The sequence below is a fragment of the Psittacula echo genome (genome assembly GCF_963264785.1).
Source record: "Psittacula echo genome assembly, chromosome: Z".
NCBI lineage: Eukaryota > Metazoa > Chordata > Aves > Psittaciformes > Psittacidae > Psittacula > Psittacula echo.
This window is the reverse complement of record NC_137742.1, coordinates 86,163,602-86,180,126: the sequence shown is the minus strand read 5'-3', so window position 1 is coordinate 86,180,126 and position 16,525 is coordinate 86,163,602. Positions and strand designations below refer to the sequence as shown.

The 16,525-nt window shown below is 37.3% G+C and overlaps 1 protein-coding gene across 3 annotated transcripts in view; it reads right to left on the bottom strand.

Annotated features, from left to right (window-relative positions):
- Nucleotides 1–466: 466 nt before the first annotated feature.
- CBFB (core-binding factor subunit beta) overlaps nucleotides 467–16,525 on the bottom strand; it is a gene marked incomplete at its 5' end in the record, with an annotated part of 41,510 nt that continues 25,451 nt past the window's right edge. For all 3 annotated transcript variants that reach the window (XM_080638763.1, XM_080638765.1, XM_080638764.1), the window contains 2 exons: nucleotides 467–2,528; nucleotides 14,104–14,199. In XM_080638763.1, the coding sequence (XP_080494889.1) occupies nucleotides 2,460–2,528; nucleotides 14,104–14,199 (165 nt within the window). In that variant the 3' untranslated portion in view covers nucleotides 467–2,459. The remainder of the gene's footprint in view (nucleotides 2,529–14,103; nucleotides 14,200–16,525) is intronic.

Genomic DNA, 16,525 nt, shown 5'->3' with positions numbered 1-16,525 from the left:
CCCTTATAGTAAAGATTTTGTGAGCCATGAACACCCTCCGGACAGTCCCTGAAAAAGGGAAGTCCTCGCTTTCATTCCACGACCACTGGATGTCACTATTGCTTTACCCATGGACACACCAAGGCAGCCCTGCTCAGGCAGTAGGTTGGAAAATCACCCCATGAACACCTAACATATGGGAATGGACTGCCAAAATATCGGAAATAAATTTACAGTGCCTTGATTTCACTACACAGAGGTTTATTATGAAAGGTAAACATACAACACAAAAAGTGGCAAAAGCAAGCCTGCAGCTTAAGGCAACTCTTACAGGAGATGAATTCAAGAAAGATGATGCAACTTCAGTTTAAATAGAAATTATGAAAAATATCAAATTGCATCAATAACTTAAAATGCACTTTAAAAAGTCTGCACTAAGCAGCAGAGGGTAAGGGCTTGTGATCTTAATGCCAGCATTAAGATATTGAAAGCAGCAGAATGCTAGATGATGATAGGGAAAGTTCAGCATTTACACAAAGATAGCAACCTTAATATCTGATAGCGTAATTTCCTGTGTACTCATGGTGTAAAATCACTGTCTGAAACGGTAGGAAAACCTTTTAAAATACATCTTCAGACTATTCCATCAAAAAATACACAGATGGCAGAGGAGCTCCAAGGCTAGGGATGCGTGTATGGGCATGTGGGTGTCCCTTAAATAACTCACTGCAGAAATACTTTAGAAAAATTCTTTGTTTGGGGGAAAAAGAGCAAGAAGAATACATGGCCACAGAGTGAAAAAGGTTTTTTCAGGTGAATCACATTTAAACTGAAGTATCAAAATATTCTTATTTGATGACATCTCAGAGTTTACAGTTACTGACATTTTGATGTGAATGTTAAATATTCGTATTATTAACATACAGACTCCTTGACACTGACATCTGCTTACATTTTTGCAAGACCTCTTTTGCATCGTTTTGCCATTCGTGAGGAATGTAATTATCTTCATCATACTACCTTAAAGATTTAAAAGATTTAACTGTTCTAACCATACAGAGTTTCTACCTTCAAAATAATTCTTAGGATACTGAAGCCAGATCACCTATTTGAAAAAAAAAAAAAAAAAAAAAAAAAAGATTGCAGTGACATTTTAATTCATCAGGCTGTACAGTAAGCACCACATTTTAACAAAGCCAAATGACATCATCACATTTCTGATCAATTTTCTTCAAATATTGGATGCAATGAAAAATTTGACCAAGCATCACCCCAAATAAAACACGGTAATTCACACAGATTAACTTATCCCAAATCTTACCCTGCTAGGAAATACAATATATACTGCAATGTAGTCTTAATTTGCATAAGATTAAGAGAAGTGTCCTACGCACTGTATGAGATTCTCTGCACACAACCTCATCTTAACTTTTCACGATTCAGCACAACTTTACAAAAAGCCTAAGATACAAAATATACTCAAAGCAACTATCTTAAACATGATCTAATATATATCACCTTTTATCCCCAGTTGAATGCACTGTTGAATCTGATTGTAGAGTTGCAGTATCCCTTTGAAGAACTAGTTAAAAAAATCCCTGAATAAAACAGAAGCCAGCCTGCGACTTCCTATGAGTTTCAGTAAAGTACTATATACAGGGGTATAATAACCACCTAAACTCACTTGGTATCATAATAAAATCTGAGACAGATACTGGGGCAGAATGCATTATCAATGCATGAAAATTACATTTTAAGATTTTATCCTTTAAAAAGTGGAACCAATGAATTGTTAGCAGTTAAAAGCATACTGCAACTGTAGCGTTTACAAACCCACAAAGTTTGAGAAAGGATTCCAACAGCTCTGATTCACTGGGTTTAGCTTGGAAATAATGCAAAATAATGTCAGCAGTTTTAAGAAGGTCTTGCAAATTTAGAAAAAGGAAAAGTGAAAGGAAGAGAAGAATGCGTATCTAACATAAAGCAGGAGCACAGTAAAGACAATCAAAATTCCAAAAGCCCATATTAAAAAGATTAAGCTTGGAATGCATTGACTTCCAGCAGTTTACCAGAAAAAAATAATAATCCAACCCGAAAAAACAAAACCAAAACAAAAAGAAATTTTAAATCTGTAATATCTTGACCTATTTTTAAGCGACAGTTTTTATTACAGTTGAGAAAAATGGTTGTATAGCTGCATATGTTTCCATTTCACTAAAATAGTGCCAACAAAAATAAGTTTGCATAGAAAAAAACCAAACTTTCAAATTGCCACTGGCTACATGCTTAAAATGGGAAATGCAGGTATTGTAACATAAACATAGTGCAAACCATGGCAGTTCGTGGTGATTCTGACTGCCGCAGGTCAGGAAACAGACCATAGTGTACCCAGTTATCACAGTTTCTGGTCTTTTATTAAATCCTTTGCCAAGTAGAAGCAATGCATTTGTGCAGACCCATGGTACGCCTGCTGCTGTTGATTAACGTAGTTTGAGATCATCGCCACTCCCCAGGTTAGATCCAGGACTAGGGTCTTGTTGTCTTCTTGCCTGAATTAATAAAGACATATTTAGCATCAAAAAAAAAAGGAAAAATATTTAGAAGTTATCAGTTAATTTCTTCAGCATATTAACATGGCTAAGACCATAAACAATTCTAAGGCACAAACTTTACATTTCTAGCAGTAACCAATGCATTAATTTTTAACATCACTATCACTCTTCCCCCAAATTCAATAGGCCCCCAGAACCAACAGCAATCTTACAGGAGGGCTGTGGATCCAGTAGTGGCACACCCTCCTCCCTCTGGAGGGGCACAGAGCTCTGGCCTGGGAGCAGGCAAGGCTGGTGCTCTGGGGAGTGAGTGTGCACACACGTGTGCACACTCAGGCTGCCTCAGAGGCTCTCCTGTAGCCAGGCTTTTTTCAGCATTGCTTCAACCATCAGCAAGAGACTTCCAAAACAGTTAGGCAACAATTTTGTCATTCTTCTTCCAAAATTGTTTTCTTTCCTGTGAAATTCCCTTTGTTAACCTTTTCTGTAAATGTTTTCAGGATCAAGATTTTGGAGAGAAAGGCTACAATGCAAGATGACAGAGCATGTTACATCACTGCCAAATAGATCTCCCCTCAGCATTTTTTATGCGAGAAACATTTACTTTAGCTTTGTCTGGAATAAACATGACATATAAATACATAAAACATGATATACATAACACACTGGCATGATTTAAACTGTAGACTGACACACATTTTAACACTTGGGGCTTAACCACTGCATACTTTTTTTTCCTTTGGTGCACCTGTGAAGTTAGCAATAATACAAAACTGAGAAGCTCAAGTACTTATTACAGCCCTGTATTAAAAAAAAAAGTAATGTAAGTTCTCCTTTAAATAAATGATTCTGTTAAACAGTTGGAGTTGATGGCATTTTCAAGAGGAAGTTAAGGATGGTCAGTTGTAACAATATCAGTCACCATAAAAGACATCACTACCTCTCTACCTACAGGCTGCTTTCAAGTAGCACACACAAATTCTGCAGGTAAATACTTTAAAATTCAAGTACAACAGTCTTTTAAAGCAATATTTCAACTCTGGGAATGTCTAATATATGCTAGCTGTTTTTAAAGACATTTCAGTGCTGATACTTTTATTTATCTTGTACAGAATGAATAGCTGACACCTTGGCACACCCCAAATGGTACCAGGGCCATCTCCTTAGCTGGTGGCATGCTTCACAACACAAGCATTATTCCATGTAGCTCCATTAGTCTCACTAGCTGCTATAAGTTGCCACATTCAAGGCTTAAAAAAAAAATAATTAAATAAAAAATAATTAAATAAAAAGCTCCTTTGAAAGACTTCTCGTATTTTGTTGAAAGAGACAGGCACAGACTTAACCCTCTGGCACATACTGCCAACACCATCTTCTCCAATTTAGACTTCTCTTTCTCTGTTCACTTCTTCCTCCCTTATCTACTGTCCTTCTTGCCTGCCTCATTTTACACTACCAGTACAATTGGTTAGCTTAACCCAAACAGAGAACTGTTTCTTTCTTCTCCCTTTTAAATACCGATTTAAAGTTACATTTTCCTTTCATGTGCAATGATCCCATTCTGACGTACACAGAATTCGTTCAATAAATCCCACTAGTAATCAGCCTGTTCCCTGACAATACAATTCCCTCTTGCCCTTTCTTTAGTGGTTGTATTGTCATTCTGTTTTTTGAAGCACCCTCACTATTTTAAATGTCACAATTGCTACCTACTACATTTATGCATCCAGTATTAATGTTAGTTAAATTTTAGGTATTTAGGGGTGTGATAATCTTCTCACTCTCTCTACACTGGTCATACTCCAACTAAAGGAAACAATCTGCTTTTCCTACATGCAGAAGAACTCTGAACAGGACAACAGACGTCACTGCTGGTGCACAAACCCACAGATTTCTCAGTAATCTTTCTGAAGAATCACATTAAACAGCTCTAATCACATGCAGTTCTGAAGATTTTAAGCGCTTAAGGGTGTATTCCTTTCAGCTCCTGAAGCCACTTCTGCAAACTGCCCTCTTTGAAGAGATGCAGAATACTGGGAGAGAACATTTAATTGAGTTTCACATTATTTCCAAAAGCCAAATAATTCAACTTGGACAGTCAAGATCACTGTGGAAAAGTCAACATGGGAAAGCTCACACTTTTTTTCCTTCAACAGAAAACTGTGCTATGAAGACTTTTCTTAACACAAAATGGTTGTTCAATGAGTCTACACAGATACTGCCACACTAATTTAAGATTAATAAAAGCATAACAGTTCCACTTTGCATACTTTTCTCCTATTGAACAGACTGTAACAAGATTTCTTCTGGTTTTAACTGCTGCCTCCTCCTGAAAGGTAACAAGGCATGCACTATCTTTAAAAACTACCAAAAATATTACTTATACCAACCTAGTTATCAATTTTATACTCTAGTTTTTTACACTTAGCTAGAAAAGTACCAGTGAGTTAGTTGCTGCCATACTACTGCTTTAAAAGCAAGAGTTTCTTCTTCAGAAAACAAATCATATGCACAGCAATTTTATCATCAAATTTCCATGAAGACTCTGAGGTATGTGCATATGGTTGCATTTATGCTTTGCCTAAAGTGGCCTTTTCTTTCAAAACATATGAAAGAATTCACATGATTCATGACCTCATTGCTACTTGCAGAGTTTGCAGAAGCCACTACTAAACAACTACCAGATTTACCCTTTCAAGTGATCTGCAAAAGGCATGACAAATTACCCCCAAACGTACCAAAAACAGTCATTACAATCTCTTACATTAGTACATGTGGATAAAGGTGTAATTTCACATTTCAGTAAGTGGGAATTTACACAAGCAACTGCAACTTATTGGAATGACAGCTCTGTCTCAGACACCCGACTTTACTTGTGCTATACAACTGTACAAGAACATGCACATGTGAAACATGCTTATTCTACGAGCCACCATTCAGCCAAGGCATATGTGCATAGTATGGAACAACTACAACTGTGCTTTTCATGCATTAAAAAGTAAAAGCATCATATATGTGTATATACACAACAAGACCACTCATGAAACAAGAGAAATCACCTTGCATTCTACTGCTTGTAGAAGCAAGCATGTTTTAGAGCGTCAGGCATGGGGTGGTATTTTTGTTTGCTGACAATGGACAAAATACAACTTCCATAAGATATGCAAGACAATCCTTAATATTCACTTGCAGAAGGAGTGTGACTACCAGTATGGTAGAATGTGGTAGTTCTCATCAGTCTATTACAGGAAGCTATTATTCCATGTACCTCAATTAGTCTCACCAGCCACTATAAGTTGATGGGGCCCCATATTCTTAGCACAGGTAGTGAATCCTCTGACTTGCAGTATTTGCTGTGATTTTTGAAGTACTGCATACCTTGTGAAGCCATGCAGAAGGACGAGAACTACTCTGAGTGAATAATGAGCTCAGCTTGTCCTAGATTAAGGAGACTTGCTTCAATTAAGAAAGATGCATCTATCTTTGCCATTGGGAAATGGAATCCTGTGCCATGAGTCATGCATAATGAATCATGAGAAAACAGTAGTTATTCACCTTATCTCAGCATACTTAATTTTTCAAATGCTGATTTTCAATTTGAAGGAGCACTACCTCAAATGTTATTCATCTGTTATTTAGCTGAAGGTTAACAATGTAAATTTTAAGTAGTAAACAGATCCCACCAAGGCTGTGATTTTCCTAAAAATAAATGTATTTTAACAAACACTTCCTTCCAAATATCCTGAAGTTGAATAGTTAAATGTGATGGACACACAGGGAGTTTCAATACCCCCCCGAATACTTCACACTCCATTTTCAGCACATGAAGCCATGCAAATCTTCTGCTGTACGGAAGGAATTACAACTGGCCACAAGCCATTTAAAACCTCTAATGCTCAAGACAGTGTGATGACCAACAGAAAGAACTGCAGGAATGCATCTGACAAAAAAAAACATTTCAAAGCCTCCTCATGCTATTCTAGATTTATTCACCCTGAACTCATAATGCTGATGCCGTAAGAGTAATAATATACTAACTGAAAAAAGTTACTAACAAAACCATTTTGCCCCGAGGGTACAACTCAAGAAGCTGCAATGCTTTTACACCTATGCTCTCTTCAACCCTGTTATCTCTGAGCTTTTCCCAAGCTTAAATATAGCCTAACTGGTATGAGCTACAAGTCCTACCAAGAGAGTGATGTAGTAATACTTATATTAATTTTCTTCTTAATAAATTAGATAGCTTGAAATCATCATGTCATTAACTTAGGATTGTGACTTTTCTGGACAAGGATCACATTGGAGCATTTACATCTGTTACTAGGGCACTTACGAAAAACAAATCTAAGGAAAATGGTGGTTAAGGAGGATGGCAACCAAGCAGTTCCTCCAGCCAAGACAGTCAGACACTACCATCCTCCTCTGACCACTCAATCCTGACCCATACTGCAGCTGATTGTGCATTTGACCGTGCTAATAAAACTCCTTAAGCTGGCTTTGAGAAAGCATCTGTAATTACTCCCTTCTGGTGCACAGTCAGAGGCCTCTGACATACCCAAGGAAACAAACTCCTTTTACCACGAGCTCATCAGGAAAAGATAACACAGTTCCACCATGTGGTTTACATGATAGCTCTGAGAAAGCAGAACTGGGAAAGTTGGAGTTAAATTTAGTAAGGATGGACAGTACTGCCATGAAGACGGCCCTTCCTCTTGATGAATCACTTTAATACCAGCAGGCAAAATTGGGACCTCTGAATACTAGGCAGTGAAATCACAAATACAACAATATGCACTTGCATATATAACTTGGGACACTGGTGAACGGGGAAGGAGGTAATTTGAAGAAGGGCTGTCACAAGGAGTAGCCAAAACAAAGTCTCTCCACAGACAATTCCACTGCAATTCTTTAATTGCATGCTGGCAACTCCATACTGCTGAAATGGACAGAGCAGACGCTTTATGTGCCTTGGCATCTGTCATCTGTAATTTACTAAATAAGTGAAAAATCAGTGTATGTTATGAAAAACTAAACAGTGAACATTTGGATTCTCTTAGAAGGACTGTCAACCTCCTGAAAAGGATTTAAATAAAATACCAAAACAAGTCACAAACATGAGAATTCACTGCACATACTTTTCAAAAAGCATACAACTGCAGGAAAAAAAAAAAAACCACAACAAAAACAAAAACAAAAACCAAAAAACCCTCAGTCAAAAAAAACCAACCTGAAACAAAGAGATCACCACTCAAAAATGACCAGTTCCAATCAAGCACACCTCCATGTAAGCCCTGCTAACTGCGGCAGACCCACATCAAGAAAAGCAACAAACTGGAAGTTCTTCTCTGAGCTGCTGGTTAGTTAAGAACCTCTGCTGTAGAGGTTAAAATGGTAGCCATACCTCACTTCCGTCACCTTTACTCAATAGAAGAGTAGAGGCAGAGAAACAGCCTTCTCAGAATTAAAGTCAGCAAAACCAGGCCACTACTACACAGTAAGAATGACAGCTTACATATAATAAAACTTCTCTGGTCACAGTCAGAGCCTGATGAAGCATCCTGTGTGCTTTCAGGTCTCTGTGGGGCTTGAATAGAGACTCTCCCTCTCAATCTTCAGTTCTCAGAAGAGCTTTAGCTACAGCATCAAAGGGACCTCATCATCACTACAGACTGTACCTACAACATGCTGGCACTCAGCAGGGGATATGATTTTTACCACATTCCCAGCAGGTGTAGCTATCAGCATAAGACTTTGCGGCCCAGTTCAGTCTCTGGAGTTTGTTTGCTGGCCATAACAGCCATTTTGCAGTCAGCTCTCCTTTTCACTTGAACCTCAAAAAGAAGTAGTTTTCATCTTAATTATAATGTCAAGCACCACTTAATGGAAAGCAGTCTCAAATTTGGTGAGATCTGGACGTTAGACAAAAGGCCTTGTACAACAATTTATGTTATAAAGTCTATGCTGAAAGTCAAAATAAACAATAAAAATCATTTAGCACCTACTTCCATCAAGATTTCCTTTCAAAGCCTCCGATAATCTACTTCCTAGACACAGAGTACTCCTCACTAAACACATCAATCCTGTTATATGCTGAGTCTGCTCTCCCACCAGCAGCTGCAGAGAGTTACAGATGACAAGACCAGGCCAAGGAGCATAATTTGCTTGCCAGCCTTGATGCACTCTCTTGCCTGAAAACAGCTGCATCTCTGTTTTAAAAGCTATTATGAAGCTACAGATTCTGGTACCACCACATTGGTAACTGGACTAACAGCAAGCCAAGAAAGGAAGCAGCATAGCAAGTATATAGCTCAAGAGCTTCAGTAAAGACTAAAATTTTTACTTTTGTATGAAAACTTCTTTTCCAAGGGAAAAAAAGTGAAATTCTCCCTTTTAGAAAGTATTGTTTGAAAGCTGGCATAAAGATTATAAATTTATAATTACTATTGATTGTCTCCAGACAGTATTCGCCTGTTGCTCAGCCCTTTTCTAACCTTCATTGACTGCAAGAAGATGCTTATATTACAGTATTGCCTGATTTGAAAGATTGATCTCCTCTGTTCTACCCCCAGCATTGATTCTGTACAGCACAAACTGTTTTTGTGAGATACGCATTCCATAGCACTTCTACATAAGTACCAGCTATTGAAAAGTTCTTGTAAAGAAACAATCTAGTCTTAACCTTACTGGCCTACTTGTACTACACTCACATTGTAGAGCCTTTTGAGGCAATGCATACTCACACATATACTTTAATCTATTTTCTAAATTGTGTTGTATTCATCCTGAATATAAACAAGTCATATTATATATATACATACACTCATAACACAAACACTTATACATACACAATCATACACCAAGTCCACCACATATGAAAATTAACATTTTGGGTTTCTTTCCGTCCAAAAAGCGGTATTAAAGGTTATGCTATTTTTATATTGTTGTCAGTTTGGGGAGCATGTATTTTAAGTGTGAACATAAAATAAGTAATTACACTCACTACAGATTAATTTTTGAGGGAAAAAAAAGCCCTAAAAACCAGAGAGTTTGATAAGGATCAGAGAAAGATGGAAAAAAACCCAACCCACTGATGTTATCACAATACTGCATTTTATTCTGAAGCCAGTTCTATTTAACAAAAATTAGAGCATTTATATATGCACTAGTCATTTCATCCTAAATTCCTCCCCAACTTTTTTTTTTTTTAATAAAAGAGAGGATACCTTCACTGTCTAGAACCTTGGAAGAACAGGAAAGTTAGTTCTACTACTTGATTTTCTTTCTTCTTCTCCAGCACAATGAAGGATTTTAAATGAGAATTTCATGCAGTTCTGTTAAATGGCTCTGCTTAGCCATTAATGTAATTTATATTTAGCCTAAGCCCACAACCAGACAGATTGCTAGACTAGACTGTTTCAGGGAAGAGCAAACCACTTCTGCCTCTTTACTCATGGTGTTGCTAAAATAAAGTGCATGGCAGCAGCATGGGAAATGAACACAACACAGAAAAATGACTTTAAAAGATGCTGGTTGAACAAAATTACATTGGAAAACTAAGAAGAGATCCAACCCTCCTCCAAAAATGGAGTATTCTGAAGAACATCCTTGGCTAAGCTCAAGCGTAGCAGAGTAAGACAAACTCTGCACTCAAACAGATCACTTAAAAACTGAAGTTACAGTTTGCCTATACAAAACAAACTTTTAGGAAGACAACTATCTGCACACAGCAACATATGAGTTGGCCTCTTCTCTTTACCTACACTCTTGAAATCCACCGCTTTGTACCTGCTGCTCCAGTGAAGAGCTGCAGGAGGTACCTGCTTGCTGCTTTTCCTGACTGAACACATGCTGTTACTTTCAATGTATTTTAATTTCATCAGCTCGTTTAATTCTCTCATTCTGGACAGTGTAATGCATGCTACTATGGCCAGAACACCAAATAAAAAGCAGAAGTTTGTGCTGGAAGATTCAGGTACATCTAGACAGCAACCTCACAGTGATTTCTGTAGAACACTTCTCATTCTGACACTGAACTGTGGTTATTCATATTGAAAACAGCAAAACAACTAGTACTGACTATCCCCTTGCATCTCAGTTGAGAAAGAAGTAGTGAAAATTAAGCATCTGCTTATATTGCTGATATTCCTTTAGCTTCCTCACTCTCTTCTGTTAGTCTGGCAAAGGGAAATGCACAAATACTTCAAGTTCATATACCTGTTCAGTGGCATCAGTTCCAGAACACGTCCCTAAAGAAACAGCCTTGGACCAAGTTCCCTGTTGTAAAGCACTTGCTCATGGAAAAAGAATTTTCCCTTAGTGGTATGAAGCCACTGAATACTGCAATTTGGCCAAGTTGCTCAGTGTTCCTGAACTGACAAGACTTCACACAATCATTTATTTTTACCATGGGCTTTAACTGGGGATAAAGTCTTTCCTCATGTGTATCATTAAACATTTACTGTCTCAGCATTCCAACGTTTTTGTAGAAGTTAAGCCATTGGAATTCATTATTAATTTTGAATGCATTAATTAAAAACACTCACTGACTTCAAAAGCATCTTTGAAACAAAAGAATCCTGAACAGAGACGCAGGATCTGCAGTTTCTGATGTGACCAAGCTATGCAAGTTGATAGAAAAACCCCAAAGCATCTTGTATTGAGAACTGAAATACTGAAAATACAACAGAAGACTGTTCATCTCAAAGGCACTTAAATCTCAATGAAAATTCCTAAATCCAGTCAACCTATTTATATCACCATGCTGTAATTGCACAGAAATCTGATCAAGTTCTGGAAATTCAAGCACAAGCTACCAAACACTACTGATTCTGCCCTCAGATGCAAAGAAAACGTTCATTCAAAAAAAAAAAAATCTGTTGTGCTAATGAACTCATCAATGGAAGTGACATTATGTGATGAAAGGAAGGCAAACAAACCTGATGGCACTCAAGAGGGTTTTCTTGGTGGTGTTTTTTTTGGTTGGGTTTGCGTTTTCTTTTTAGGATACTAATTTCAATTTTTAAGTACAGTGATTACTCCTAAATTGTTACTGCACTTGCTATTCCTCCCACCTTTAAAGTATCAGCATTCTAATATCCAATGCCACATACAAGCCATTTGTATTGTTTGCAACAGCTTTCACTGATGACTCCTAGGCAAGGATACACCACTTTGTTTTAGAAGCCTACAAAGAGACTTAGACTAGGGAATGTTATTTATACAGCCTCTTTTCTGTGTAAGAAAAGAACTGAATCTGATCATTTTCATATGCTGCCAGGCTTTGGGTGGATAAATGTTTCCAAAGAGCTGGCGCCTGTGTTTTGAGTAGGAGTGGGTGGAATATTGCAGGATTCCCCTTCCCTCCCCCACGGAAGCAGAATCTGGTCTCTATTAAAGGCATTTTAGCCATAATTCTGCTGTCTGAAATATCCTGATTTTATACAGTGTTGCAATTCCTAAAATAATCATTAACACTGATGAGATCGTGTTCCAGGCCTGGCAATTCTGAATTTTACTGCCCAAGCTTAGCAGGAAAGAAAAATTTCCAGTTTTAGGAATGATGAAAGATGTATAGCTATCATATTGAAAAGATTATGCTGAGGGGATCTTCATCTGTATGTAGTGTAACATGCATAAAAATTCACTCAGCACACTCAGAACCTACCTTTTCTAGCCATAAAAACCTTCAAGTACAACCAAAGGTACTATTTCACTATTGAAATTACACAAACAGTACACCATACACTTTGGACTTATGTTTTTGTAGCTGTCAGCAATACAATTGGGTATAACAATCAATAGGGTAGAAGCTGACCAAGCATGTAGGCATTGGAAAATTTTATACAGGCTATAAATACAACATAGGAATACACATTTCTACATTACTTTCGACTGAGAATTCCGTATGATGATCATGAGCACCTTAGGTAAGTGCTTACTTATTAAAGTTCATTTGATTCTCTCCAACACTGCATTAGAATACAACTGAAGTGAAAGTCAGGAAAACAATGGTTTGGAAACCTGATTCCTCCTTAGGAATGCATTGTAAGTCTATCCCAGCTCTCTCTCCCTTGCCCTACCCAAAAGATCACAATTTTTATTCAGTCTTAAGATTCAGAGTGCAAAATCTCATCTGTAAATGTTCCAAACATGTGGCCAAACATACAAATGAAAAACTGAAATGTAAAAAACCCCACAATTATAGAACTACAAGTAATTGAGGCAAACGATCTCTTGGTTATACATATGAAACATGTACAGTAAAATATGAAGTATGCATAAAAATGCATTTCAGTCATTAAAACCCTGTATTCAACATCACAAATTTGAAGTATGTTTTGACAATATTCATTTTCTTTAAACGTATTTCAAGTGAGTGATTTGTCCTTTACCTCCTTTCTGTAGGTGATCTAAACTAGTGCTTTAGAGCTGGGGCAATAACTATTGCTGCAGCAAGGCCTCCAAGGCAAGGATTTTACCTTAGCTACAGCTGTTTTCTGACCCAGCTACATCAGTGTTTGCAAGGAGAGGCACACCAACCATTCCTTCAAAGGAGAGGTATTGTTCTTTGCATCTGCTTTTTCTCCTCTCATTCTCATGCTGAATGTTTTCCAATTGTACTTGGAACGGAAGAAAGCCTGTCTAATAATCTCAATTATTCATAAGGATGCCAGAGAAGTAGCTTAGTAGTAACAATAACCAAATTTTCTAAAAACCTGAGAAGCAGCATATTGATCACATTTGATTATAGTAAAGTCAGGCTGTACTGATGAAGCAGGAAATAAAAACCACAAAGTTAGTAAGGGAAAGAAATTTAAAGTGCTTCTGTTTTCTCCCTACAGCCTGCCTTAACTTGCAAACTCTCTTTACGTATTACCCGTCCTCTTATAGCTCTTGCCTTTCTGACATGTCAGAGCAGCTGGTTTCCATTCGCTTTCCTGGCTCCTCTTTGCTTGATCTCACTAATATTTGCTCTCATCAAGAGGGAAAAAGATTCAAGACCATGGGGCCCTGGAAAAGCCAAGAACAAGATAGGGGGAACTATACAGGTGAAATAAAGGAGTAAGACTCCCTGCCAGTAAGAAAAATGTGAGAGAAAAATAAAATCAGCCTGTAAAGAAAGCAGACTGGCATCTGTCATTACCCTGGTAATGTTTCCCACAGCATAGGGTAGCGAGCTACAAAATTATGTGCCCACAGCTCCCAAAGCCTTTCCTGTGTTTGTAAGAACTGCATGGTGGAAAAGATCCCTCTCTGCTATTAAAGCATCAGTTGAGAGAGATACAACAGTTCTGTGATCAAATGAACTGAAATGTACCCTTGAAGCTTAAGTACCCACAAACAGATTATTTACAGAAAGAATAATGGACAAAAATCAGAGAAATGACAAAAATCAGAGAATTCAGAGAAATCAAAACTTTCAAAACTTGAAATTCATTTTATGAGTTAAAAACAATGCATTTTGCAATTTTTAAACAACAGCAAACACATAAACAGTACAAACAAATGGAAACAAATCTGAAGTTTTTGGAAAGTACTAACCAGTTACTGACAGCAGCTGTGAAACCCTCACCTCCATTTCCTCACGATGAGACCTGTCTCTATCCTCAAACTCACGAGTTCTCCGCCGAGCTTCTTCAAAGGCTTGTTGTGCCAATGCATCCTCCTGCTACCAAACCAGACAACAGAGTGACACGAGAGGCTACCCTCTTTTCTACCAGATCACATTTCTTTTGAATTTTAGGGATCACTTAACAGCAATGACAAGAATGTCCTACAGAATCTGCCAGGATACAGACGAGCTCCAGCAAATGCCAATATAGGTTAATGAAATAATACTCACCTTCATCACTGCAGTAGAGATCCAAAGCTGCAATGCAGCTACTACTAAAGCACATTTTCAAAGGAGACCTGCTGTTCCAAAGTAGTTTAAAATGCTGCTGTTTTCTTTTAAAGCTAGAAATTCTGAAAAGTTACGTGAGAGACGCAATGCATTTTATTCTTGTAAGAGTCATTCTGAAGGCAGTATTCACAGGTATGTCTAAGACAGTTCACCAGTATCATTATATAAATAATGTTAATTATCTTTCATTTAAATGATGAACTTAATTATCTTTCATTTAAACTATGAACCAAAAAAACCCTCCATTTTACCAAAAGCTGCTGAAGATGCATCAGTAGAAACGTTTGTGATTTTTACGTAAAATTTAAATTGTTTAAGCTTAGATGCATAAGAAAATGCAAAGCAGAAGTTATTCGTCTACTAATTTGTGCACATTCCCATGCAATACAGAAGAAACCTGTAGGTTTGACAGCCCTGTTGGTTTTTTCCAACAATGGCTTTTGAACAGGAATGCATTTATAATGCAAAAACCCCAAGTTTTAAAATAAAGTGTTATTAATATGTAACCCATTGTTAATTGGGTTACAAAAGATTTCTCTTAAAGAAACCTTTTAGCCCAAATTTTGTTCAGAATTAAAATAGATGGCTCTGTTCCCCAATAGAATTTCCAAGCATTCAGAATGGAGGAGACAAGTCTAAACAGGTTCCACAAAAGAGGAAGGGATAAACCGTACTGGCTTTCCCCCCCTCCCAACTCCTCAGGTATACTTACTACTAACACTGCTTATGATTCCCACATACATGCAAAGGTTTTTTTTCAAGTTAATAGTTTTATTTTAAAAAAGTAAAATCCTAACCTTGACTGTTACAGGACTCAAACATGTTAAGAGGCCAACTAGGGATTAAGTGCATACATTTTTTAATTTAAGGTAAAGCATCCCTAGTCTGAGAGAACGTTAAATTGCCTTTTTTGCCGCTGGCACAATGGTGCACCCTGAAGCTATTTTGTGAAATGATGTGAATGAGTGCCCCCTGTGGCCTAACACAATTAAACACAAACACCTGCCAATCAACAACTCTGCTCCCCAGACAGCTCCCCAGAAAGCTACATCAAAAGGCAATGTTTAAAGCTGTGAATAAGATAAAATTTTAACACTACCTACTATTTTTAAGAGTAGAATTTGGCCCTTTACAGCTATCTTAATGTTTGCACATGCACAGAAACCAAGGTCAGACAGTGGAAAGTAAGTTTGTTCTTAATAATGCAGCAGGATAGAGAGATAAGATACATCAGCTTGTCTCCTAGATGACTACAGAAAAGATGCCCTATTTCTTATTTACAAGTATTACGTCTTTAACACCCTATTTCTTTTTACCCTATTTTTAAACGTACTTAAATGAAAGCATATTTTTTTAATACAAGATTTTTGCATTTTACCATCATTTAAAATGGTCATGACATAAAAGGCTAACATATAGCCTCAGCCAGAATATTGTAAAAGAAATGGTCATAACCAAAAGAAACTAGATTAGAAATTAATAAGGAAAAAAGTCAGTATGTTGACATCTAGAACTAACACATGTTGACAGCTGAAACACTGGTTTACTAATGTCTGAGAAAAGCGGAGAGGGGAAGCATCAGAACTTACTTTTTTAAGAATAAAAACAAATTCTGCTCTACCCCTGGTGATAACAGAAACCAACAAACATCTCCGGATCTTGTACAACAAGAATTTAACAAATTTTTTTCAAAAGTCACTCAAATCTAGTAATTACAGTGGAATGAATTCAGCTGTATGAGACCAAATAATTTATCCACCTTGGTTTTAATCAATGAAAATGCTTCTGGTATGAATCTATTCAGAAAAAAGAAGCAGCAAAACATGAGCTATATCAACATGAGAACAGAACAAAATAAACCCCCCAATGCAGACAAACAAAAACCAAGAGAAGCTTAAACACCCCTCCTCCACTCATGCACATTTCTCCTGCAGCAGTCTGGAAAGAAAACACTTTGTAAGAACAACCACCACTTTTAACTACACATAGCAAGAATGCTCTATTATAGAAGAGATACAAAAGTGCCGAAGACAGAAACAGCCTTTTGATGACCCTCAAGATAAATATAAAATCCAGGGAAATTTCAGCCCCA